The following is a 27,200-nucleotide window of genomic DNA, read 5'->3' as shown; positions in this document are numbered from 1 at the left end:
ACCCCAGTGTAATGAGACCTTTGATAAAAGGGCACTGTTGGATGGCCGAGTGGATTTAATTTGATTTGTTTTCGACACCTCCCCGGCTAAGAGTAAATGATCGGCAAGGCCTATTCAGCCTGCACAGGAGTTATTCCCAAACTTTAAAATCTCATCTAACCAAAATAATCTCCCTAAGGAATCGCCTGCTTCCCGCCAAGAGTAGGAAAGAAAAAAAAAGAGGGAAAAATCTAAAGGTTTCAAAAGACAAATTCGAAGGATCCTCAAGAAAGGCAGAAGGAAAGTACATTCCCCTGAGATGACAGATTCCTCTCAAAAGAGTCTGGAGCCACGGAACCTGACCTCCCCCTTCACTCTGGTGCCACAGTCTGCATCTGGGACTCTTGGCGCAATCTCCAGGGAGCTCGAAGGGAGCACAAGAGTGAGTCTCTCCTCATCCAACCCCCTGGGCCGCCTACAGCACTGAACCCAACAGATCCGATTTTCTCGCCCCCCCAGGCCGTTGGAGACTCTAATGGCCTCCTATCTTTGGATGCTTTCCCTGCAATGGGACACACTGTGGACACACTTACAGCAGACTTTATTCCGATGTTTGATGCAGATTTAAATTTGAATAGGCCTACTTTGTTAAACTGTTTCTCAGAGTCCGGCCCATTGAGGTCAATTCACAGCCATGATATTGCCCTTGTTTCTTGATTGCACTCAGATGCAGGCCTTGAGTCAAGGATCACCTTTCGTTTTAAGAGCTTGGCAAATTTGTTCCTTCAAAATGCTGATTTTCTGCAACACCGGGGGATTGATGCAGTCCCCATCTTGGGTTTGAACCAGGTTGGCGTTAGTGGGGAGGGGGTAGTGGAAAAGAGCAAAGATTGCTATTCGTTTCCAGAGTCCCCCAGCAATATTGACCACTATGACCTTAGGCCCAGGACAGATTTGCAGGCCCTGAAAGTGTCCATAGTAGGGAATGGTAGGCAGGTCTTACTGCAGGAAACACCATCTGCCCGAGCAAAAAACCATTAATGATCTGGATGGGTGGGGTTGGCTCCCAAGTGTCCTAAATCAGGCAGGGGGGTCTTGGTTCCCGTCTCAACCCCTTAACTAGCACTGGCATAAAACAATATTTAATGGAATGTAGCAGGGGTAAAACATAGTAGGGAGAAGCTATCCTGTCTTATTTATTTAAATCCTGATTTGATCTGCCTCCAGCAGACTTGGTCTGATAGGGATTTACTGTGGGATGACTATTATATTGCTGTCTGTAAGGCCACCCCCTCTAGAGGGGGGCATGCTAAAGGAGGAGTCGCTTGCTTGCTGTCAGTTAAACTTAAGAGGAATTATGAGTGCTATAAAGATCCCAGCAACCTCTACGGCCTTAACCCTTCAGGTGCATAATCCATCTCGACACTCTAACCCCCGTTACTGGACAATGCTTATATTCCCCCCCGTAGCGGCCTACGACTCCTTGTTACAGAAGGTTTTTACTTATATAAAAAATGCAGTAGATGTCGAGTTTCCTCATTTTATAATATTAGTAGGAGATCTAAATTGCAACATATCTAACCGTGCTTTGCGCCAAGTCCGCGAGGTTGAGAGAGGTAGCCTTGCCAATTCCATCTTGTGTCCCCCCCCCCAACCCTGATAAGAACAAACAAGAGAGGGAAAATTCTACTTAATCTTCTTAGGAGAAATGATTGTATTATTGCTAACGGAAGGTTTCTCTCTGATTCCCCCACTGCCTTTACGCATGTTTCCTCGGGGGGGAGGCAGTATTAGATTACTTGGTGTTAGGTTACTTCGCTTTCTCCCTGTTAGATGATTTAAAGATTATAAATACTTCTGTTAGTGACCATAACCTGCTTTTCTTCTCATTAGAAATGACAATGACAGGGACCCGGGAGTTGGGTGGGTCAATCCTGATCTTCGGTAAAAAGACAGGGGGGACTCAGTGGGGCCTCAGAAGGATTTCAGGCGGGTTAGAGACCCTAGAGATCGCGGTCCCAGAGCTGGAAAACTGGGAGGGGAATGAATTGCAAAACAATGCGAAACATATGAAGCTGCTGTTAATTCTTCTTGCAGACCTCCTAAAAGTAGGCACAGGGTGATTCCTCACCCACTACTTGACCTGAATAGGGAAATAAATCGTGTAGTTAGGATCCAGTATTTAGATTATTCATCTGAAAGGAACTCCAGTGTGGTCCTGCTAAAAAGGAGGAGGCGCTTGAAGGCCCGCCTCGCAGGAGGCTCCTGGGATAGGCTCTGGATCAACCTCAGGGAAGCAGTGGTAAAGGGTCAGGCCAGGCGTGTTTGGGCACTGGTTGGCGAAGGCTGCGAGTGTAGAGTTCGATCGTCCCCCGTAGCCATAGCTGAAGCTCGTTGGTCCGAATTCATCGCCTCCCTGGGGTTGAACTGTTTCGGCTCCCCGGAAGAAACAGGTTACATCCCATCACCCCCCCCTTCAGATAGAACTGGCCATTCATTCTATGCGCCTCTTTGCCGCAACGGGTCCTGACAAACTACCCATTTCAGTAATAAAACTGGATATTTGTTCCTAAAGTAAGATTTTATTTGTGGTTTTTAGAAGGTGCTTCCTCTCCAGAAGTCTTCCACTCTCCCGGGTCGCTAGTATTATTGTGCTTCTATTTAAAAAGGGCGATCGTAACTGTCCTACGAACTAATCGGCAGATCGCCCTTCTATATACAGTAGAGAAAATCTTTACTAAATGTTTGCTTTCCAGACCTACTGCTTGGGCAGAGTAGAACAATATTATCCCACTGGTGCAAACAGGCTTAGGCGTAATCATAGCACTATGGATAATATTGCAGCATTACAAGTCATTACTGAAAAGTATGTGAAACGAAGAGGTGGAGTGGTCTATGCCGCATTTATTGACTACTCAACCGCTTTTGACAAAGTGGATAGAGATTTGTTATGGAGAAAGCAGGCTAACTTGGGCATGCCTATTATTCTTCTTGAGCCAGTGATAGCGCTTCACTCAGCCACTAGGGGGAGACAACGCCTTATCCCAAGAGCTACCCACTCTGAATGGACTAAAGCAAGCATGTCTCTTGGTGCCTTTGCTCTTCTCCCTGTGTATATCAGATCTTCATTCTTACCTTTCCCAGATCAAGGGCTCTCCCCCACAAATAGGCGGGGACTCTGTTTACTATATGCCGACAACATTATAATCTTTGGCTTAAACCCCAAAGGCTTACAGAACCGTCTCCAGTCTTTGTCACAGTACTCTGAAACCCACTTTTTAAAGGTTAACGCCTCAAAAAGCAAGAGTTTATCCTTCCATGGAAACAAAAAAAATGAAGTTCCCTAATTTCCACTGGTCCCTAAGTAACCAAAAGCTGGAAATCGTGAACTCTTACACCTTCTTGGGGAAAACAGTTTGGGGGAATCTTAGCAATAAAGGTCACATAACAAGCAACAAATCTAAAGCCGGTTGGCAAGCAAGAGGCTTAGGGGCCTTGTGTATGGCAACAAGAAGAAGGCATTTTTCACACCTGTTAGCGGTCTATAGAGCTAAAATTCCTGCATCCCTCCTTTAAGGATTGGAATTCATTGATTTCTCTAAATGGGGGTTTCTGAATCAGTTGGAAGGCAAAATCCTTAGAAACCTTCGGTCTGTTAATACAGCTATTTCTGTGGTGGCCTTAAGGCTGGAACTGGGTTTAAGAAATGTGTTAGTCCAGGGATTAGCCGGGGTTATACGCTAAGCCGCTGGCCTCATAGGGAGTAAGGATAATACTCTAAGGGCCTTGCTAAGGAAAGAAATCTTGGCGAACAACAATAGCGTCAGGTACTCCTTCTGCAAGAACTTTTCTTATGCTTTAGAAAGGCTGGAATTAGATTGCAATCAGGTCCTGGCTATTTCCCCCTCTCAACTGAAACTGGCCTGAAACAGGCAACATGGTCCTATAGCTTTCAACTGGACCTTGAGAGTTGTGCAAATAAGAGATCCTTTTCAAACTTAGCAAGTTTCTTAATAATAAAAAAAAAAGCACAACCTTACATTACCTGGAATATACTACATGGGGTTACGTGCTTTTGGATGCTGCTTTCACAGGGACTGCTACCTTTGAATGCGATTCTGGTGAAATGGCATGGCTCGGCCACGGAGCGTAACTTCTGCCTCGCTGAAACCCAAGACTTCAATCACGTTTTATTGCCTGTCCATCCCTTGTCCTATTTCAGTGTAAATGGATAAAACCCATTTGTCTCCAGCTCTCTTTGTTGTCTGCACCTCTTCGAGCCTTGAATGATCCTTCCAATGAATTGTTTTGTTTTAGAATTTTTTATTGAAAAAATATATATATGTTTATTCTAAGCATAGAAAGATGGTGTCTTTCTGGTGCGCTGTATTTTTAAAGGAAGTAGGGCAGGGGACGACTTGAAATTTCTTTTAATGTTAGTGGGTGGGACTTTTATTAAGATGCACTATATGGGCAAATGGGTAAGGTATTTAATTTTTATGTCTTTACTGGAGGATGGTTAAGGTATTTGACTGTTTATGTATATATTACATTTTTTATGTCTTTCACATGTGGACCTCGTTTTGAGTTCCTAATCTTAAAAAAATATAAACTTGAACTATATAGCCTTACATATAGTATTAATATATAATATATATAGGTAAGGATGGGTTTACTATTCTCAACTCCACATCTTCATACCTTCTTCGTAAGAAGTATATGTGGAGTTAAGAATAGTATATACAGCCTTACCTATATTATTAATAATATATAACAATATACATGTATACCTTGCAGGTACTTAGATGTGGAGTTAAGAATAGTATATGTGGCCTTACGTGTATTATTAATAATATATAATATACATGTACACCTTGCAGGTACTTAGATGTGGCGTTAAGAATAGAATATGTGGCCTTACCTGTAGTATTTTTTTTTTTTTTGTAACATCTCTCCACTATTTCAAAGTGACATGCATTGTGGAGCACTTCTAAATCGGCAGTTCAGGTACATGGAAAAGAAAACATACCATATATCATAGAAATATAGATACAAATACAACTTTAAACTATAAACTATGCCACTTGACAATTAACCCACCTCCTCACCAGTAAGACTGGGGAGGCATATGCAATAAGATCCAAGAGAGGGGTGGGGGGGAGCGAGGCGTCCGAGTGCATTATAGGTATATGTTATGCTAGTGTGCTGGCGCAATGGAGTAGAGCATAAATAATACGATCTAAAGAGTGGGATGAGCCATGTCATGGTAGATAGAGCCACAGGGGTGTCAAGGGTTTCTTCACGCCGACACATTGTTAGCGTCATCTCCCGCGTGGGAGCAACAACATCCACAACAATCATTCACAGAGAGGGAATAAATCCAAGGGAGTGCAAGTCGTCAGCCTGCCTCAATGTCTGCGTGAGATCTAAGGTGGGCGAGTGCCGTCCCTGACCTCCATCTTAACAATAAAGGCGTCCCATATGTCTGAGCCGCCCTGCACTAGTCCTCTATACTGTAAACTGCGCAGTGTCTGAGCCTCAGCTTGGGGCTGCTGTAGCAAGACCCGTAACCACCCATCCTGATTAGGGGCATGTGGTGCCTTCCAATTAATGGCTATTTGTTGTTTGAAAACAATGTATGCCAAGTCAATACACCTATGTAATTGCTTATCCTTACTGGAGCGACGCCTCAGTCCCAGCAGACAAAATTCAGGTGTCGGCTGCAGAGTGTGGGCGGTGATGTCGGACACCACGGCAGCGACGCGCTGCCAAGCCATGGCCAGTGCGGGACAATTCTACACCATGTGGTAAAAATCTGCCAGGGGGTCCTCGCAGCGAGGGCAAACTGGGTCTGACGCAGGGAACATGCGTTTTATGTGGAGAGGGGACAGGTAAGAATGATGTATGTAGTTAAATTGGGTGTAGCTGAGTCTAGCATTTCGAGAAACAGTTTTAACAGAGGAGAGCGCAGATGACCATACCGCCGAGGACAGGGGGGTGGGCAACGCCTCGTCCCAGCGAGACTTTGCGTGATATAGGTCCTGGAGTGCATCCAGTAGCAACACGGAGTACAGTTGTGACACCGCTCTCCCAGTTCCACCCATTGAAAGGAGCAAAGGGAAGATCTGCAACGTAGGAGGTTCAACGTCTCCCATGCCCCATGAGATATGAAGGAGGTGCCGTATAGTGCAGTATGCTAAGAAGTTACCGGGCGGTATCTTCGTGTGGGTCGATAATTCGTCGAATGTTAGTAGCGTATCCTCAGAGTAAAAGTCTCCAGCCGTGACAAGGCCAGCGGGCCTCCACGGGGATATATTGTGATGCGCCAGTAAGGTCCATGCCTCAGGTAGAGGTGTCAGATGGGAGTATGGGGTGCAAGGTCCTCCGCCATGGACATAGCGTAGCCAGCACTCCTTCGCAGTAGCTAATACAACATTGCCGCGTAAAGGGGGGGAAAATCTGTCTGTCAGCCAAGTCAACAATGGCGCTGGTGCCAAGGCATTGAGTAGGACCATTTTTTCCCCTGAAGAATGTTCGCCCAGCCAATCTACTGGCCGCTGTAGCTGGGCTGCTGCATAATACATTTCGAAGTTGGGGGACACCCAGTTCACCCCCAATCTGCACGTGCTGAATCGTCGACGAGGCCGCGCGGCGTCTGTCTTTACCCCATATGAAGTCCGTCACCATGCCTTGTAGTGTCTTAAAGAATGTATGTGGTAAAACAATCGGGAGCGCTGTAAAGTAGTAGAGTAGACGAGGTAGGATGATCATCTTAGTGACAGAAACCCTGCCCATAAGGGATAAGGGGAGTGCTTCCCAGAAAGGCAGAGAGCCCCTAATGGAGCAAAGAGCTCTGCCTAGATCGCCCTCCCTGAGGTCCTCAAGAGAACGGTATATCTGTACGCCCAAATATTTAAAGATGGTATGACACCAAGGCAGATAGTATTCCGGCAGTGCCGACTGGAGTTCCGAGGGCACTGGAGATAGGGGGAAAATACAGGCTTTAGACCTATTTACCCGCAGGCCGGAGATGTCCGCGTAGGGGTCCAAGGTCTCCATAACCTGACACATAGACGTTGTGTGATCACGCAGATAGATCAGAGTTTCGTCCGCATACAAGGAGATTATGTGAAATGTGTGCAGCTCTGGGATACCCCAACATTGTGCCTGTTGTCTAAGGCGGGCGGCTAAGGGCTCCATAGTTATGGCAAACAACAAAGGAGATAATGGGCATCCTTGTCTGGTGCCCGTGGAGATGGGGAATGAGTCTGAGATAATTTGCCCAGTCTTGACGCCGGCCGACGGGCTAGAGTAAAGTATCTTGATCCATGTTATGAATCCTGCACCAAGCCCCATCGCAGCAAGTGATTGAAAAAGAAAGTCCCAACTCAGCGTATCAAGCGCTTTTTCTATGCCTAGTGACACGGCAACTTCATTGCGGGTGGGAGTAGAATCAGTGTGATGTAGTATACGGATCAATCTCCTGATATTCGGGAAAGTATTCCTGCCAGGTATAAAACCTGATTGATCCTCGTGAATCAAATGAGGGATATACGGGAGAAGCCGGTTGGCCAATATTTTCCCGAGTATTTTGCAGTCTGTATTTAGCAATGAAAGAGGGCGATACGAGCGAACATCTAGGGGGTCGTGGCCAGGTTTTGGGAGTACCGGTATGAGGGCAATTCCACATTGAGGCAGGCAGCAGACCGCTGGACTGCGCCTCAAATACCTGAAGCAGGGGTTGCAGGAGGTGGGGTGCTAACGATGCGAAATACTCAATTGGGAGACCATCTGAGCCAGGAGCCTTGCCACGGGACATTTGGGATAACGCAAGGCGCATCTCTTCCACCTCAATAGGTCCATTCAATGTGTTCGCTTGTTCCGGGAGCAGGCGGTTAAGCTGTAGGGAGTCCAGGAAGCCAGTCACACGTTCCCTTGGAGGGGGACCTGCGTATAATTAGCGATAGTAGGTATGAAAAGTTTAATTCATCGCCCTTTGAGTAGTCACTATTTCACTGGTATCCAATCGGATCGCTCCAATGGGCGAAGATTGGGGGTTATCACGTGCCAGCCGGCAAGCGGCCTGCTCTGTCACCTTCCGCGTACTGACGTGTAGTGTAATGTCGGTAATCATGTTTGCAGAGTCTATCATCAGCTTCTCTGCGGTCTGCGCGTAAGGATATAAGCATACTCGCCACTCTCATCTCTAGCCACCGCGACCTCTACCGTATGTAGCTTAGTTTCCAGCTCTGACAACTCCCTGACCAAGACCTGACAGACCCCGAAGGAAGCGTTATGCAATGGCCTCGTATCACCACTTTGTGAGCGTCCCACTCCGTTGCCCCATGCAAAGTCGTGTTATGATTTTGGGAGAAATAAGTGGCCAGGCACTGAGCTAGCTCCGCCCGAAAAGGAGGGTCCATCAGGGCTTCTGGTTGCAAACAACGTAGGTATCTGAATCCTCGGACACCCCCAATCTAGGACCACCTGTGAGGGGCAGTGATCCGACTCAGTTTGTGCCAGGTAAGCGGTGGCGTTAACCTTGGGTACCACTGAAGGAGGGACAAAGAACAGGTCTATCCTTGTATGCAAGTCGTGCACCAGAGAGTAAAATGAGTATTCACGGTCTGTCGGCGTCGCAGGCGCCAGACATCATTCAGGCCATTTTTCACGCTCCACTCACGAAACTCATGTAATATCTGCCTGCTCGGAGCAGAGGGCGGGGGGGGGGAAGAAAGAGTGATCGAGATGAATATCCAGAACACAATTGAAATCTCCACCCCCAAATACTCGCCGCTGAAGGGTCTCTGAGTAGACCAGCGGACATTGCAGGTAAAAGCTTTTCTGGGAAGAATTTGGTGCATAGAGTGCCACAAGGGTCAAAGGCACGCCATCCAGGCAACCCTCTATCAGCACATAACGACCATCGGGATCCAATCGTGTATGGGAAATCATGTAAGGAACACTTGGTGCAATCCAAATTGCTACGCCTCGAGCAAAGGACGAGGAGGTAGTGCCCACTAATTGCCCCCTCCAGCTAGCGTGCGTCCTCTCTATCGTGGTTGAAGATAAGTGCATTTCCTGCAGCATTGCAATATGGACTAGGTGTCGCCTCAAGAAATTGTATATACGTTGTCGCCTGCGTGGAGTGGACATGCCCCTAACGTTCCATGTGACTACGCTATAGCAAGGGATGTGTGTTTGAGGTTGTACAACCATTGCTAAACTATAAGGTGTGACAGCGGGGGGAGCTCCCCGGCACCAACCCCCCATTGTTCGTAGGATCACAATAGGCTCATTCCCCCAGACAAGAGTTTCGGTTCAAGAATGCCAGTAAAACCTCGATCCCATCCTGTGGCTAGGAGCTGTGGCATTAATGGACCAAACCGATGGAAACATGCAAAAAAAAATCCCCAACGGAGTGGGGGTGGAAACCACACATGACACATAAAAACAACACGCAAACATAGAACAAGGCCTGCAAGCAGGCATAATAGAAAACTGGTCCATATGGAGCGGGGCACGGTATGTGAGTTCAGATTGCGGAAGTCTTTTCGCCCCCGGCCACCCAAGCAGCAGCACAGGCCACTACCACCTCAGATCCCATACTGGTCATGCCAGTTGCGTGGCCCAGGACCGTGATCACCAGCACAACATGTTGCACATCGAATAGATAGGCCCAAAGGGGTGAAAGAGTATCTTAGGGCTTTTCCCCATGGAGATAGTAGCACGGATCATGTAGTTCAGATGTCGTCCGCCGATCGCGGGGTGAGTAACAAGCCTTGATGGGAGTCCCCAGTATCCAAGGAGTCAGCCAGGTCGGCTTCGGCATCAGCCAGTGCATTCAAGGCCAAGTAAGGATTAGAAACAAATTGCGTGCCTCCGCCTGGGAGGTCGAATCCAGTCCCCCAGATGGCGTCCCCACCATCTCCACGGTCATCGCAGGCGTCCTGGTGGATCGCGTCTTACCCATCCGGATGCCCAGGTTCCAGGCAAGTTCCAGGCGAAAGCACTCAACCAGGTTCACACACCCCCTGTTAGTTCCAGTGAGGTGTGTCCAGAAAATTAAGGGGGGGAAGGTGGATGCTATACCAGGTAGTTAAAAGGATACTGGCTCGGTATGAACGGTATAATGTCACCTCGGAGTAGTGGAAGGAAAGGTTGAGCAAAGAGCGGGTGAAGCCCACCACGGTATAGTGTAGAGACAAAGCAGGGCGGCACCAGAAGGAGAGAGTGGCCCACAGATTGAAGTGTTGATATGAGAGGACCAAGTGGCTGGACGGTGTTTTCACACAAACAGAGGGGCTCAGGGCCGGGGTGTCCATGGATTCAGCAGACTCCAGTGATATCAGAGGGATGGCCCAGGTGAGATGTAATGCAGTGTGACTGGCGAGCTGGGGTCCCAAGGCAAAAGATTCAGGGCGGGGGTCAAGAGACCCGATACCTGGCAAACACCGTAAGCAGCTGAAGCAGCAGGAGAGAAGAGCGGTAGCAGCATTCACGCCGGTAGGAGCCCATGCGCGATCGCAGTAGGGATTTCCCTGGATGCATGTAGAATGAGCCGTGGTACGAGGAGTGCCACCGAATCACCTCATCACCCACACATATTCCCTGATCTCCGATCCGCGAGATCATGCATCGGTCCCGGTGCTCCCTGCCGCGGGGGTCGAGGTAGATATGCCTCACGGTATGCAAAGGAGGAGGGGGGTGCTTGGGACCTGGCACCGCACTCACCCTCAGCGTTGCTCAGACCTCGGGGCCCCCGCTAGACAAAGAAAGAAATGGCCTCAACTCTCCGTGTTGGGCAGCGTAGATAGAAGCGAGGACCGTAGGGGCCTCCCAGATGGTGCGCAACGGCAGCCAAGTCACGCAGAGGCTCCACCACGGCGGCATCCATGCTCCCCCGTCCGCACGGTCTAGTGTCAGACCCCGGATCTTCCGATCGCGGAGGTCTCCGCAGGCGAGCCTCCGAAGTGCGCGCGGGGGCGTCCAGAGTCTGGGATCGCCCACACCCCCCGCACAGAGCAGGCGCGAGGCCGCAGTCAGGCCATACAGGCCAGGCCACTCCCTCCACACGGCGAAGGTGTCGCATGTATAAGGCGGCTCCCTCGTCTCCAACAGTCGAGCAAACGCTCCCCGGTGGCCCCTCAAAGTGGTAGGGCATGCGGCAACCCGCCGGGAAGGCGGGGGAGCCTAGATGCAGGATATTCGGGTGGCCGGGAGCAGAGCTGCAGTTTATTCTGCAGCTTCAGTCGCCATCTTGGACATGCCCCCTACCTGTATTATTAATAATATATAATATACATGAACACCTTGCAGGTACTTAGATGTGGAGTTAAGAATAGTATATGTGGCCTTACCTGTATTATTAATAATATATAATATACATGTACCCCTTGCAGGTACTTAGATGTGGAGTTAATTATAGTATATATGGCCTTACCTATATTATTAAAAATATATAATATACATGTTCACCTTGCAGGTACTTAGATGTGGCGTTAAGAGTAGTATATATGGCCTTACCTATATTATTAATATATATTATACATGTACACCTTGCAGGTACATAGATGTGGAGTTAAGAATGTATATATGGCTTTACCTGTATCATTAATAACATATCATATACATGTACCCCTTGCAGGTACTTACATGTGGAGTTAAGAATAGTATATATGGCCTTACCTATACTATTAATAATATGTATTATACTTGTACATCTTCCAGGTACTTATATGTGGAGTTAAGAATAGTATATATGTCCTTAACTATATTATTATTAATATACATGTACACCTTGCAGGTACATAGATGTGCAGTTAAGAATAGTATATATAGCTTTACCTGTATCATTAATCATATATAATATACATGTACCCCTTGCAGGTACTTAGATGTGGCGTTAAGAATAGTATATATGGCCTTACCTATCTTATTAATAATATATAATATACATGTACCCCTTGCAGGTACTTACATGTGGAGTTAAGAATAGTATATATGGCCTTACCTATCTTATTAATAATATACATGTACAACTTGCAGGTACTTAGATGTGGAGTTAAGAATTGAATTTATGGCCTTACCTGTATTATTAATAATATATAATAATATACATGTACCCCTTGCAGGTACTTAGATGTGGCGTTAAGAACAGTACATATATTCTTACCTATATCCACATACGCTCCCAGTGTTTTGGTTCTCGAGATTTAGGCCTCATTATCTTTGCCCTCCATATTCTGACACGCCACGACTGATTGGACTAGGACAGGTCAGCTCATGGATGGACTGAGAGGTCAGTGGAGGAAAGGACTGACAGGTCAGTGGGCGGATAGACTGACAGGTCAGTGGAGGGATGGACTGACAGGTCAGTGGAGGAAAGGACTGACAGGTCAGTGGAGGAAAGGACTGACAGGTCAGGGGACGGATGGACTGACAGGTCAGGGGACGGATGGACTGACAGGTCAGGGGACGGATGGACTGACAGGTCAGGGGACGGGTGGACTGACAGGTCAGGGGACGGGTGGACTGACAGGTCAGGGGACGGGTGGACTGACAGGTCAGTGGATAGATACACTGACAGGCCAGTGGATGGATAGACTGACAGGTCAGGGGACGGGTGGACTGATAGGTCAGTGGATAGATACACTGACAGGCCAGTGGATGGATAGACTGACAGGCCAGGGGACGGGTGGACTGACAGGTCAGGGGACGTGTGGACTGACAGGTCAGGGGACGGGTGGACTGACAGGTCAGGGGACGGGTGGACTGACAGGTCAGGGGACGGGTGGACTGACAGGTCAGGGGACGGGTGGACTGATAGGTCAGGGGACGGGTGGACTAATAGGTCAGTGGATAGATACACTGACAGGCCAGTGGATGGATAGACTGACAGGTCAGGGGACGGATGGACTGACAGGTCAGTGGATAGATACACTGACAGGCCAGTGGATGGATAGACTGACAGGTCAGGGGACGGATGGACTGACAGGTCAGTGGATAGATACACTGACAGGCCAGTGGATGGATAGACTGACAGGCCAGGGGACGGGTGGACTGACAGGTCAGGGGACGGGTGGACTGACAGGTCAGGGGACGTGTGGACTGACAGGTCAGGGGACGGGTGGACTGACAGGTCAGGGGACGGGTGGACTGACAGGTCAGGGGACGGGTGGACTGACAGGTCAGTGGATAGATACACTGACAGGCCAGTGGATGGATAGACTGACAGGCCAGGGGACGGGTGGACTGACATGTCAGGGGACGTGTGGACTGACAGGTCAGGGGACGTGTGGACTGACAGGTCAGGGGACGGGTGGACTGACAGGTCAGGGGACGGGTGGACTGACAGGTCAGGGGACGGGTGGACTGACAGGTCAGGGGACGGGTGGACTGACAGGTCAGGGGACGGGTGGACTGATAGGTCAGGGGACGGGTGGACTAATAGGTCAGTGGATAGATACACTGACAGGCCAGTGGATGGATAGACTGACAGGTCAGGGGACGGATGGACTGACAAGTCAGGGGACGGCTGGGCTGACAAGTCAGGGGACGGCTGGGCTGACAAGTCAGATGATAAGAGTTTTGGTGTGACTCAAGGTGGATGGATTGAAAGATCAGTTAATGAATGGACAGGTGGGCCAGTTAAGGGGTGTATCACATGTCAGTTGATAAGAGCTTTGGCGGGACTTGGGGTGAATGGATTGACTGGTCGGTTGATGGATGGATTGACAGACTAATGGATGAATTGACAGGTCAGGTGATGGATGCATTGAAAGTTTAGTTAAAGGATGGATTGACAGATCAGTTGATGGACCGGCTGGGAGCTCACTCAGCAAATGAATAGGTGGCCCAGTCATTAAGTGTATTGATATGTCAGTTGATAATCGCTTTGGCGGTACTTGGGGTAGATGGATTGACTGGTCAGTTGATGGATGGATTGACAGACTAATGGATGAATTGACAGGCCTGGTGATGGATAAACTGAAAGTTCAGTTAAAGGATGGATTGACAGGTCAGTGGATGGGTGGATAGATTGACAGGTCAGTGAATGAATGGATTGACAAGTCATTTGATGGATTGATGGACCGGTTAGTTAATTGATGAAGTTACAAATTGATTGATGGATTGACAAGCCAGTTGATGGACCGGTTGGGAGCTCAGTCTGTGAATGCATGGGCGGGCCAGTCAATAGGTGTATTGATATGTCAATTGATAAGCGCTTTGGCGGGACTTGGGGTGGATGGATTGACTGGTCAGTTGATGGATGGATAGATTGACAGGTCAGTGAATGAATGGATTGACAAGTCATGATGGATTGATGGACCGGTCAGTTAATTGCTGAAGTTACAAATTGATTGATGGGTTGACAAGCAAGTTGATGGATGGGTTGAGAGCTCAGTCTGTTAATGCATTGGCGGGCCAGTCAATAGGTGTATTGATATGTCAATTGATAGGTACTTTGGTGGGAGATGAGATGGGTGGACTGACAGACGTGTACATAAATCACTCACCCTTTCTCTTCTGTCCACCTCAGAGGGAGTACAACCCAAACTGCCGGTTCAAGGAGCGCATCGAGGAGAATGGCTACAACACCTATGCTTCGTGGCGCTGGAAGCACCGCGGCCGCCAGATGTTCGTGTCCCTGAACGGCCGAGGCGCTCCAAGGCGCGGACACCGGACTCGGCGCAAGCACTTCTCGGCGCACTTCCTGCCCATGCTGGTGTCTGCCAGGCCTTTCCCCTACTGACTTCAAACTCATTTTTTACAGAAACTATATATTTTTTTATATCTCTTGATATTATTTAAATATTTTATTTATGTTACCTGGTCAGCTCCGGTTCCATTTAAAGGACGGCGCCCGCGCTGAGAAGAGAAGTGTCGGCAGGGCGCCTCTGCGCCTTCAGCAGCGCCTCAGTGAGCTAGCCTCTGGTCCCAGGGATGGACGGGGCTCGCAGACACGGCTTCCGCTGCCGGGAGCCTGGAGCAGAGGGACCCTGAACACTGATATGATATACACACATCAGACATATGTATCATATGTGCAGACAAAGCAAAGCAGCAAATAAAGTAGAGTCCCCTATACACCTGCTGTAGCGTGACCTTTGCTCTGTGACGTCAGTGCTGACCGGGGGAGGGTCGTCCACCCCTCACTCTGCCCTCCCTCGAGCACCCGCTTTTCCTACATTTATTTCTATAAATTTTAAGTTGTACATTAGGACGCACAAGGTCCTAGAGAGCATCGGAACACATCACAGTTCAACAGGAATTATGACACCATGATACCAAGAAGTTTGGAGGCAAAGTGGTCATTGGGGCAAAATGAACAAGAGAAAGGCTTGTACATTCATGGATTTACATTTCCAGAGATGATCATGCAGCAGAACAGTGGTCTTCGTAATACTGTGCTGCACCTCATGTAAAAAAAAAAATAATAATAATAATAATAATAATTGGGGCCCCAGAATCAATAAAATAAAAAAAAAATGTTCACAATTACTTTATAAAATTGTCTACACTAAACATATTAAAATGTAAACATTGTGGTTATGTCCAGTTATCCCTCTTAAAAATCCACTTCCAGATCACAATTTCTCATCCAGCTGACTGTTCTACTTCCACCTCAGAGTTCCACTTCCAGGTCAGTGGCCTAGAGCCAGGAGTTCCACTTCCAGGTCACTGGCCTAGAGCCAGGTCACTGGCCTAGAGCCAGGTCGCAGTTCTCCTTCCACCTCAGAGTTCCACTTCCAGGTCACTGGCCCATCAAAGGTTCTTGTAAATGCTTCCATGGTCTGAATCAGAGGCCTGTTAAGGGCGCCATGCGCCCCAGTATAAGAAAATAAAAGGTGTTCCGTCTCCAATAGAAAGGTAGCAAATTAATGCCATAACTGGGGTCACTGACCACGCCCCCCCTCCCCCCGACACCGCTGGGCCACGGTGCCACTGTACCTGATAGCCAGGACCCTGGTCTCAATTCCTCTGCAGCCTACAGTGTCTGCGTGCACACTTCTGAGTCTCTCTGCTCAGAGGAATTCTAGATTAAACCTTTCCGCGTTCTTGGTTACAAATCTTTAACCTTCTCCCAGTCTGTCTCTAACCTCTGGAGACTGGGCTCTAGAACAGGACACCAGAGCCCAGGAAGAATGAGACGTCTAGGATGAGACACACAACTCCAGATCCAGTCGGTCACTAACCTCTGGAGACTGGGCTCTAGAACAGGACACCAGAGCCCAGGAAGAATGAGACGTCTAGGATGTGACACACAGCTCCAGATCCAGTCGGTCACTAACCTCTGGAGACTGGGCCTCTAGAACAGCTAACCAGAGCCCAGGAAGAATGAGACATCTAGGATGTGACACACAGCTCCTGGTCCAGTCTGTCTCTAACCCCTGGAGACACGGCCTCCAGAACAGGACACCAGAGCCCAGGAAGAATGAGACGTCTAGGATGTGACACACAACTCCAGATCCAGTCGGTCACTAACCTCTGGAGACTGGGCTCTAGAACAGGACACCAGAGCCCAGGAAGAATGAGACGTCTAGGATGTGACACACAGCTCCAGATCCAGTCTGTCTCTAACCTCTGGAGACACGGCCTCTAAAACAGGTAACCAGAGCCCAGGAAGCATGAGACATCTAGGATGTGACACACAGCTCCAGATCCAGTCTGTCTCTAACCTCTGGAGACACGGCCTCTAGAACAGGACACCAGGGCCCAGGAAGAATGAGACATCTAGGATGTGACACACAGCTCCAGATCCAGTCTGTCTCTAACCTCTGGAGACACGGCCTCTAGAACAGGACACCAGAGCCCAGGAAGAATGAGACATCTAGGATGAGACACACACAGCTCCTGGTCCAGTCTGTCTCTAACCTCTGGAGACACGGCCTCTAGAACAGGTAACCAGAGCCCAGGAAGAATGAGACATCTAGGCTGTGACACACAGCTCATGGTCCAGTCTGTCTCTAACCCCTGGAGACACGGCCTCCAGAACAGGACACCAGAGCCCAGGAAGAATGAGACGTCTAGGATGTGACACACAACTCCAGATCCAGTCGGTCACTAACCTCTGGAGACTGGGCTCTAGAACAGGACACCAGAGCGCAGGAAGAATGAGACGTCTAGGATGTGACACACAGCTCCAGATCCAGTCTGTCTCTAACCTCTGGAGACTGGGCCTCTAGAACAGGTAACCAGAGCCCAGGAAGAATGAGACATCTAGGATGTGACACACAGCTCCAGATGCAGTCTGTCTCTAACCTCTGGAGACACGCGGGTTCTAGAACAGGACACCAGGGCCCAGGAAGAATGAGACATCTAGGATATGACACACAGCTCCAGATCCAGTCTGTCTCTAACCTCTGGAGACACGGCCTCTAGAACTGGACACCAGACCCCACGAAGAATGAGACTCCAGATCCAGTCTGTCTCTAACCCCTGGAGACACGGCCTCTAGAACAGTACACCAGAGCCCAGGAAGAATGAGACATCTAGGATGTGACACACAGCTCCAGATCCAGTCTGTCTCTAACCTCTGGAGACACGGCCTCTAGAACAGGACACCAGGGCCCAGGAAGAATGAGACATCTAGGATGTGACACACAGCTCCAGATCCAGTCTGTCTCTAACCTCTGGAGACACGGCCTCTAGAACAGGACACCAGAGCCCAGGAAGAATGAGACATCTAGGATGACACACACAGCTCCAGACACGTCCTCTAGAACAGGACACCAGAGCCCAGGAAGAATGAGACATCTAGGATGTGACACACAGCTCCAGATCCAGTCTGTCTCTAACCTCTGGAGACACGGCCTCTAAAACAGGTAACCAGAGCCCAGGAAGAATGAGACATCTAGGATGTGACACACAGCTCCAGATCCAGTCTGTCTCTAACCTCTGGAGACACGGCCTCTAGAACAGGACACCAGGGCCCAGGAAGAATGAGACATCTAGGATGTGACACACAGCTCCAGATCCAGTCTGTCTCTAACCTCTGGAGACACGGCCTCTAGAACAGGACACCAGAGCCCAGGAAGAATGAGACATCTAGGATGAGACACACACAGCTCCTGGTCCAGTCTGTCTCTAACCTCTGGAGACAAGGCCTCTAGAACAGGTAACCAGAGCCCAGGAAGAATGAGACATCTAGGCTGTGACACACAGCTCCTGGTCCAGTCTGTCTCTAACCCCTGGAGACACGGCCTCCAGAACAGGACACCAGAGCCCAGGAAGAATGAGACGTCTAGGATGTGACACACAACTCCAGATCCAGTCGGTCACTAACCTCTGGGGACTGGGCTCTAGAACAGGACACCAGAGCGCAGGAAGAATGAGACGTCTAGGATGTGACACACAGCTCCAGATCCAGTCTGTCTCTAACCTCTGGAGACTGGGCCTCTAGAACAGGTAACCAGAGCCCAGGAAGAATGAGACATCTAGGATGTGACACACAGCTCCAGATGCAGTCTGTCTCTAACCTCTGGAGACACGCGGGTTCTAGAACAGGACACCAGGGCCCAGGAAGAATGAGACATCTAGGATATGACACACAGCTCCAGATCCAGTCTGTCTCTAACCTCTGGAGACACGGCCTCTAGAACTGGACACCAGACCCCACGAAGAATGAGACTCCAGATCCAGTCTGTCTCTAACCCCTGGAGACACGGCCTCTAGAACAGTACACCAGAGCCCAGGAAGAATGAGACATCTAGGATGTGACACACAGCTCCAGATCCAGTCTGTCTCTAACCTCTGGAGACACGGCCTCTAGAACAGGACACCAGGGCCCAGGAAGAATGAGACATCTAGGATGTGACACACAGCTCCAGATCCAGTCTGTCTCTAACCTCTGGAGACACGGCCTCTAGAACAGGACACCAGAGCCCAGGAAGAATGAGACATCTAGGATGACACACACAGCTCCAGACACGTCCTCTAGAACAGGACACCAGAGCCCAGGAAGAATGAGACATCTAGGATGTGACACACAGCTCCAGATCCAGTCTGTCTCTAACCTCTGGAGACACGGCCTCTAGAACAGGACACCAGGGCCCAGGAAGAATGAGACATCTAGGATGTGACACACAGCTCCAGATCCAGTCTGTCTCTAACCTCTGGAGACACGGCCTCCAGATCAGGACACCAGAGCCCAGAGTTCTGAAGCATTGAGACGTCCAGACTGTGACATACTATCTCAGATTTACCACAAGAACTGGAAACAGATCTTGACATGCCACCCTTAATGAACACAATACCTCAGAGCTGGTTTTCTCACTACCCCCACCCCTCCCCCACAGTCCTGAACAGGACCCTCTCCTCAATGTACAACAGTCACACAAGCCCTCTGAGTGCAGCCGGCCTTCTCCTTGCCCTGATGAGAATGTGTCACACACTTTCCATACGTGTAGGTCACTGGCTGTTACAACTCGAGGCCAGAGTCCTCTCTGGTGTCCAGAAACATGTGACCACCAACCAGTCCTTTCTGGGGGGGTCTGCACCGCCCCTACGTGAATGACTTTCCGCACTTCCTCGAATACTAAGTCATCCAGGATAAACCTGATGAACCCTCCCAAGAAGGCTGTCCCTGTAAATACCTCGCACTTTGTCCAACCCAGCACCTGCCTGTTCTCTGGGCACTTCGAGGCTCATCTGCGAATGGTCTTTAAATAATGCAGTCTGAGGCCCAGAGCTCGCCGCAGCCAGCACTCGTCCACCAGCAGGAAGCGCTTCCTCGAAACCAAAGAGGTTGATATCATTCACCCCCTGGGGTCGTCTGATTCACAAGCAGTGGGAGTTGAAGATTTCCACCCCAGGTTTGCCTTCTGGGAGCTTCAGGTGGCCACTGGGATCAAGGTTTTCTGGTCAAGGAGGCCACGCAAGAAGAGTGGTGTGTCCCCTGTGGTGTTGGGCCCCGGGCACAAAGGAGGGTGTGCGATACAGATTTACACCCACTTTGTGCCTAGAAGGTGGCCCAGTAGGCACTCACTACAAACCAGCACTCGCACTTAACTGACCAATGATCCTCCAAGTGACAGTAAGATTGGAAACAGAAGTTACTGGAATCCACCAACCCAGACTGAGCAGTGTCCTGAACCCAGGCCTGCGGGCAGGACCCCCATCGCACGTGCTTCTGGGGGGCTGAGACCGGAGCAGGTGAGGCTGGCCCTGAGCCGGACCCCATGAAGGACCAGGGTGAGCCTGGAGGGCTTCAGGGAGGAGACCCCCCCCGGCTCTAACTTGTACTAACCATGACTGTGCATCAACTTCCTCTAATTGTGCAGCTCTGAAGTGCCTGCTGACTCTAGCCGGAAGTGCACCAGTGGGGTGCACAGCACACATTGGTGGAGCTTCACATGTTAAAAGCTCCCAGCCTGAACAGCCCTGGCTTCAGCTGCTCTATGAGTATTTGGTGATGATGCCCTTGGCATCTATATCAGATATGGCGCGTGATCCACAGGCCTGGGCCCAGGGGAGGGGGGTGCACTCAGCTCGTCTGGGGTGGGGCACCCGAGGCGGCTGCCGGAAGGCTGCAGGCGGGGGTTTCCAGCTAAGGCCAGAGCCCGGCCTGGGACGTACAGAATAATGTATTGATCCAGGTGCCAGGAATAGCCCCCGCCAGACCCTCTTCGACAGAGCCTTCCGCTGGGGGTCCCCTAGGGCCTCTCATTTCAGGAGGGGGGTGAACTAGCAATTCATCTCTGAGTGCCCGATCGAAGCCGGAAATGACCCTGCAGGGAGGATGGATGAGGGGGCGCCCCCTCCCCCCAAGCATGCAGCTAAAATCTATTTACAAGAACAGAAGAAGCTGGGATGACATGGGATGGGCCGTCCTTGGAGGGCAATGTGGGGGCGCCATTACAGGGGAGCCCCGCGCCCCGTCCATAGAGACACGCAGACAGCATCACTGGAGGATGGTACATACATCCCTGACCCACTTGTACAGACACAGAGCCCTCGTGCCCGCTCCTCTCGCGGCTTTTAAAGGGGGGTGGGGCGAGTTTATTCACACACAGAGGGAAAAGACCGACTTTACCCCCACACCCCCCACACCCCACCCCAAAGTAAACGCAGCCGCGTGCAGTAGCTACCCCATGGCTGAGGTCTGGTGGGGACGGGGGTGTCCTGAGCTGGCCGATGCCAGGTAATAGGAGCGCTTTAGGCCTGGCGCTAGCCAAGTTTTTGTTGATTTTACTAAAATATAATGGCCCTCATTATGACCCAGGTGGTTTTCTGACCGCGAGGGGTAATGTGGCGGTAATACTGCCAACAGGCTGGCGGTACATTATGAGATTGGCAGGTTGCCTGCAGCCAACCCGCCACTTCTCCACTCATACCGCCATAGCGGTATGAGCCACCGAGCCGGAGATGTCTATTTCCAGCCCGGTGGTCAACATAGTACCCCCCATGGCATTATGAGCCGCTCTACCACCATGGTTTCGTGTCGTTAGCAACGCGGTAGGCCCTTCCCTGTCACAGTAGGCGGCTCCCCCACCCCGCCAACACTAATTTGATGCCCCCACCTTCCATCCAAACTCACCCCCCACCCACCCCCGATACACAAACTAACCCCCACCCCCTCCGATCCACTCACTCACCCCCTGCCCCATCCGATACATTCAAACACACCCCATACACGTACACACCCGCAGACATGCACACACCACACAACTGACTCCATCCCCCACAACCACACATGCACACATCCCCCCCACCCCCTCCATAGTCACAGCTCCCCTCACCCCACAGCCCCCCTTCCTGTATACACGCACCATTCACACACACACTGGCATACACACATACACCACGCAAACAACACAACACACACATTCATGCACACACTCAGACACATACAACCAACACCCCCCACCCTCTCACCCCCTTCCCCTGTCGGACACCAGACTTACCTTGTCCTGTGAGGAGGTTGTCAGGCAGGGAAGGGGCGCTGATACCGCCAACAGCTCCCGCCAGCAGGACACCGCCAGGCCGTATTACTGGTCATAATACAGCTGGCGGAGTCCTTCTGGCGGGCGGTGCTGGTGTTAGCAGCACCAGCTTACCACCGTCCACCACCATGAGCACTGCCGGATTTCCACCCTTATTGTGGCGGAAGTCAGTCAGTGCTCATAATATGGCAGACGGTTGGAAGCCGCCGTGGCGGTATGTTAGCGGCCGTCACTGCGGCGGTATTTACCACCAATGTCATAATGAGCCCCTATGTATTGTAACCTTACTTAAAGGGGCTTTCAGTCAACTCTCTTGGTTCATTGGTCCGCTGTTGTCTCATTCTCATTTTGCTCCCTCCCACTACAGCAAAAAGCACGAGGCAATGGGTCAACCAACTTCAGCCACTAGCTGACCTCACTCACAGCGATGTCTGCATGTTTATAGTCTTTGGGAAAGGTGGCCAAGGCAGGTGAGGAATTGAAGAGGGTGATGAGCTCGCTGTAGATCCTGCACCTTCTGAGGTTGAAAATGTGCACCCGAGTGAACGGAGTTCATGATGGTGGTGAACGGGTTGGGTGGAGTTGATCCCATGAGGATAAGCCCTTTCTTAAGGAGTGCATCCACACACAAGGTAGCTCCCTTCTGCACCAGTGTTTTAGTCTTAAGCGTTGCGTTCGTTTGGGCCTGTTGTGATATCAGGACACATTCAACGGATGTAAGCACAGTCCATCTTTATGAGTTCCTGTTTTCTCCCAATGTTGTTATACATTTATTTAAATGTGGCCTTTGTTTATCTGACTGGTGCTTTATTAGTGTACGCCTGAAGGGCCCTCGGATCAATGTCTTGCAGCCCTCCATTGTTGGACACCTAAAGAACCCCCTAGTGTCCGTGTATTCAAGCTCATCACTGATGTATTCTTGAAGAGCCCCTGCACCCATGTGCTCAGTCTGAGGAGGATGAGCCTGGCGGCAGAGTTCTATATGGTCTGGAGTCTCTGTAGGTATGTAGTGATCCCAGCATATAGTGCATTGCCACAAGCTAGTCGGAGAGTGATTGAGGCCTGAGTGACGGTACGTCTAATTTTCAGGGGAAGCCTTTTGAAGACTTTCTATACCATTCAAAGTGTGAGGAGACTCCATTGACCTGGGACTTCCTAGTCAGTTTGTTGTCCAGAATTATGCTGAGGTTTTTGCCACGGTTTGGGTGATAGTCCTAGTTACGAGCGCCACCAGGAGTTATTCCAAGTGGGTGGTATTGTTGCAGAAAATCAGCACTTATGTTTGTCTGTGTTGAACATCAGGCAGTTGTCCATCACCCAAGCTGGCGGCGCACGTCATGCACCTGTGGAAGTTGGTTCTCGTGTTGGCAGGATCCTCTGAGAGCGAGAGGATGAGCTGGGTGTAGTCTGTATAAAATATGATGTTTAGTCTGTGGGATCTGACAACGTTGGCCAAGGGGGTCATGTAGGTGTTGAAAAGGGTGGGGCTGAGGAAGGAACCTTCTGGGACTCTGCAGATGATGTCCTTGCATTCAGGGGCATAAAGTGGTAGGAGTGCCTTGTTTTTTTCTGGTAAGGAAGGTGGCGGTTCACTTGAGGGTGTTTCCTTGGATACCGATGTGATGCAGTCTTTTGATCAGGGTGTGATGAGATACAATGTCGAAGGCTGCTGAGAGGTCGAGGAGGATCAGAGCTACTGTTTCTCCCCAGAGTAGGACGGCTCTGATATCATCAGTGACTGCAATTAAGGCAGTCTCTGTGCTGCTGTGGTTGGTGTGGAATCTAGACAGGGAGGTGTCTAGGAGAAGGTTTTGCTCCAGATATTTGAGTTGCCAGTTGATGGCTCTTTCCAGGACTTTGGTGGGAACAGGGAGATGAGGCGGTAGTTTTTGAGTCTGCCCGGGTCAGCAGATGGTTCCTTCAGGAGTGGTTTGATGTCTGCATGTTTCCAGTCTTTGGGAAAGGTGGTCATGGCAAGTGAGGAATTGAAGAGGGTGGGGAGCTCGCTGTAGATCCTGCGCCTTCTGAGGTTGAAAATGCAGTGCTCCTGAGTGAACCGAGTTCATGATGGTGGTGAACGGATGGGGGAGGGAGGGGGGGGGCAGGAGGGGTGGGGTTGAGCTGATCCCATGAGGTAAGTCGGTGGTCCGTGTTCATTTCAGTGAGTGCATGAAGGTGTAGGAAGTCTGAAGGCTTGGGCTGCGGTTCAAAGTTCTGGTAGATGGTGGTGATATTGCCGTGGAAAAAGTCGGCAAGTCTGTCACATAGTTGTTAGGAAGGGGTGATGTTGTGTTATGTGGATTTGAGGTTGGCGAACTCTGACGATGTTGAAGAGCTCTTTGCTTTGGTTGGAGCTGAACTTGATGTGGTCGGCTAGGGGATTCCTCTGTCTTTTGCAGCAGCCAGTGGTAGGTTGAAAGAGGTCTTGAAGGTATTCCTGTCTGAGGTGTCCTTGCTTGTGTGCGATCTTTCCAGTTGCTTAGTGTGGCGTTTTGCTGTTCTCAGTTTCTTGGTGTACCATCTTGTCTGTTTCATGGATCTCCTGTGTGTGCTGGTTTTGATTTTGTATTTTTTTGTATTTTTTCGTATTTATAAAGCGCATTCCGGCATAAGCATCGAAGCGGTAGGAACAAAGGTGAGCAGGCCACAAGGACACAGCACAAGGAGGGACGAGTCCAAGCTACTGTGGAAAGAGCCACGTTTTTAACTTCTTTCTGAAAGTCAAGAGATCATGTTCTTTCCTCAACATAGGAGGAAGCATTTTCCAATATTTAGCTGCAGCCACTGAAAATGCCTTATCACCCCATCTGGCCCTTCGAGTCTGTGGTACAAAGGCCAAATTGACATCAGCAGATCTGAGCTGGCGGCTAGGAATATACCAGCGAAGCCCATAGTTCACAAGATCCGGGCTGCTGGTATAGAGAGCTTTATGTGTTAAACACATTGTCTTAAAGGCAATACGTTTCTTCACAGTCAACCAATGTAGTTGCCTCAAAGTAGCGCTGGCCGATGTGGAGAAGGGGAGCTTGAGTGTTAAACGAGCTGCAGTGTTCTGGATCATTTGAAGTTTGCTAAGTGACAGCTTGTCAATATTAAACAATAGGGCATTGCGGTAATCCATTTTTTAGATAACTAGAGCAAGAGAGACCATAATTCGGAGCTTCTCTTGTAAATGGGGAAATATTTTTCTCAAAGTTTTCAGTATCCAAAAACAGGCTTTAGTGATGGAGTTAACCTGCGGTTTAAAGGATAAGGCAGTGTTGAAGATGACCCCCAGATTCTTAGTAGAATCAATCAGAACCTGTAGATCTCCACTCACTGATGGCCACCAGCGGGCGCTCCATAGATTTCTACTAGGCCCAAAAAGAAGAATTTCCGTTTTGTCGCCGTTCATTTTGAGCCAGTTCATGCCCATCCATCTATTAATCTCACACATACATTGCTGTAAGCGGTCAGCGACTTCTTCCCATTTCCCATGAATAGGGATGATCAATTGGGTATCATCCGCGTAAGAAGAGGCCAGAAAGCCAAATGAGCGAATCAATCTGGCCAATAGAGCCATGTACAAATTAAACAAGGTGTGACTGAGTGAAGAACCCTGAGGTACCCCGCATGGTAACTGGTATGCAGGAGCTTTAAAGACCCCGCATGTTACTATAGTAGATCTGTTTTCAAGAAAAGTCTTCAGAATGTCTAGAGCTGTGCCTCTAATGCCTGCCTGATGTGGGCGATGCGTCATAATTTGAGGAGAGATGGTATCAAATGCTGCTGATAGATCTTAAAGTACAAAAAATAGTGCCAACTCCCTCATCGACTAGCTTCCAAATCGTATCTGAAGTGGAAATGAGAGCAGATTCAGTGCTATGGTTCTTTCTAAAGCCATGTTGAGTGGGCTCTAGACTACCAGAGTCTAGAAGAAACTTTGCTAATTCTTCATTGATATGTTTTTCGAAGATGTTAGATTGGAAAGGCAGTAAGGCAATGGGCCTTAGATTCTTGAGGTCGTTAGACTTACCATCTGTTTTCTTTTTCGAGGGAATCACCGTTGCCTCCTTCCAAGAGGAAGGGAACACCCCGAGGTCAAAACCTCCTGAAAAATGGGGGCAAGAGCAGTGGAAATTAGATCCGGGACCAGCTGTAAAATGTGAGGTGGACAGGGCTCACAAGGGGACCCAGATTTAATGGTTGTCTTAAGTTTTGTAATTTTCTCTGAGCCAAGAGGCTGAAAGTTTGTCAGTGTAAGATTGTCATCTCTTATAAAATTATTTGGGGTTTCATGTAACTCACATATGTTCCCAGAGTGTGGAAAATCCGCCTGGATGTGTGAAATCTTGTTTTCAAAATACGCTGCCACCTTACTGCAGAAATCTTGAGAATACTCCAAATCTGTGGGCATATCAGAAGTGGTGAGAGAGCGTACTGTTTTAAAGAGTTCTCTAAGAGTATTAATGGCTTTCTCTATTCTACTTGAGTAGTAATCCGTTTTAGCAGTATTAATGGTGTTTTTGTACAGGCTAAGGGTAGTTCTAAGATTATCTTTTCCATGGGAGTAGGATCTAACCTCCATTTCCGTTCTTGTAGACGGTATTTCCTTCGCCAATTTTTAAGGTCGTTCGTAAACCACGGGCAGTTGGCCTTTTTCCTCCCCAAGTGTTGTGGTGGTTTACAGGAGGCCAGCTGGTCCAGGGCTATTCAAATTCCCTGATTAAATCTCTCTGGGGCCGGTAGAGGAAGATCCTCAGCAGCTTTCCAGCCTGAGGCCAATGCCGGCCTTAGTTGGGACACTTTAATGCCGTTCCAGTGCCTAACTGCCTTCGGGGGAAGGGATTAAATGACTGACAGACCAATTTGTTAGTCGGTCTAAAGCTGAGAAGATGGTGATCAGTCCAATCTAAAGCCCTATTGTCTGTAATAACAAAATCGTTGTTACAGACAAATATTCCATCAAGTATATGACCAGCCCTATGAGTGGCTGACATAACTATCAAATTCCAGAGAAAATCTGTAAAGTGGGGATCCTGCCTATCATCAAAATGAATATTAAAATCCCCCAGAATTATAATTGATGGGGACGATGTTGTCAGAGCAGATGGTGATCCAGGATTTGAAGATTTTGACTGCCTGGTCCAAGACTAATGAAGTGTTAGGGTGGGATGTGTTGTAAACTTAACAAGACCCTGGGTCCATGCCCTTTATTGTTGTAAACCTGAAGAGCCCACACTGCCATGTCCTCCAGCCCTCCACTGGTGTCCATAACCTTCGCTAACATACATC

General features: G+C 49.4%; 1 protein-coding gene across 1 annotated transcript in view; it reads left to right on the top strand.

The window, feature by feature from the left end:
* Window positions 1-14,738, top strand: part of FGF22 (fibroblast growth factor 22) — a 48,482-nt gene extending 33,744 nt beyond the window's left edge. Inside the window, exon 3 of the mRNA XM_069217812.1 lies at window positions 14,522-14,738. Coding sequence (XP_069073913.1) covers window positions 14,522-14,734 — 213 coding nt within the window. The 3' untranslated portion in view covers window positions 14,735-14,738. The remainder of the gene's footprint in view (window positions 1-14,521) is intronic.
* The last annotated feature ends 12,462 nt before the right edge of the window (window positions 14,739-27,200 follow it).

Source organism: Pleurodeles waltl, chromosome 12, assembly GCF_031143425.1.
Source record: "Pleurodeles waltl isolate 20211129_DDA chromosome 12, aPleWal1.hap1.20221129, whole genome shotgun sequence".
In the NCBI taxonomy this organism is placed as follows: domain Eukaryota; kingdom Metazoa; phylum Chordata; class Amphibia; order Caudata; family Salamandridae; genus Pleurodeles; species Pleurodeles waltl.
This window is presented reverse-complemented; position numbering and strand designations above follow the sequence as displayed.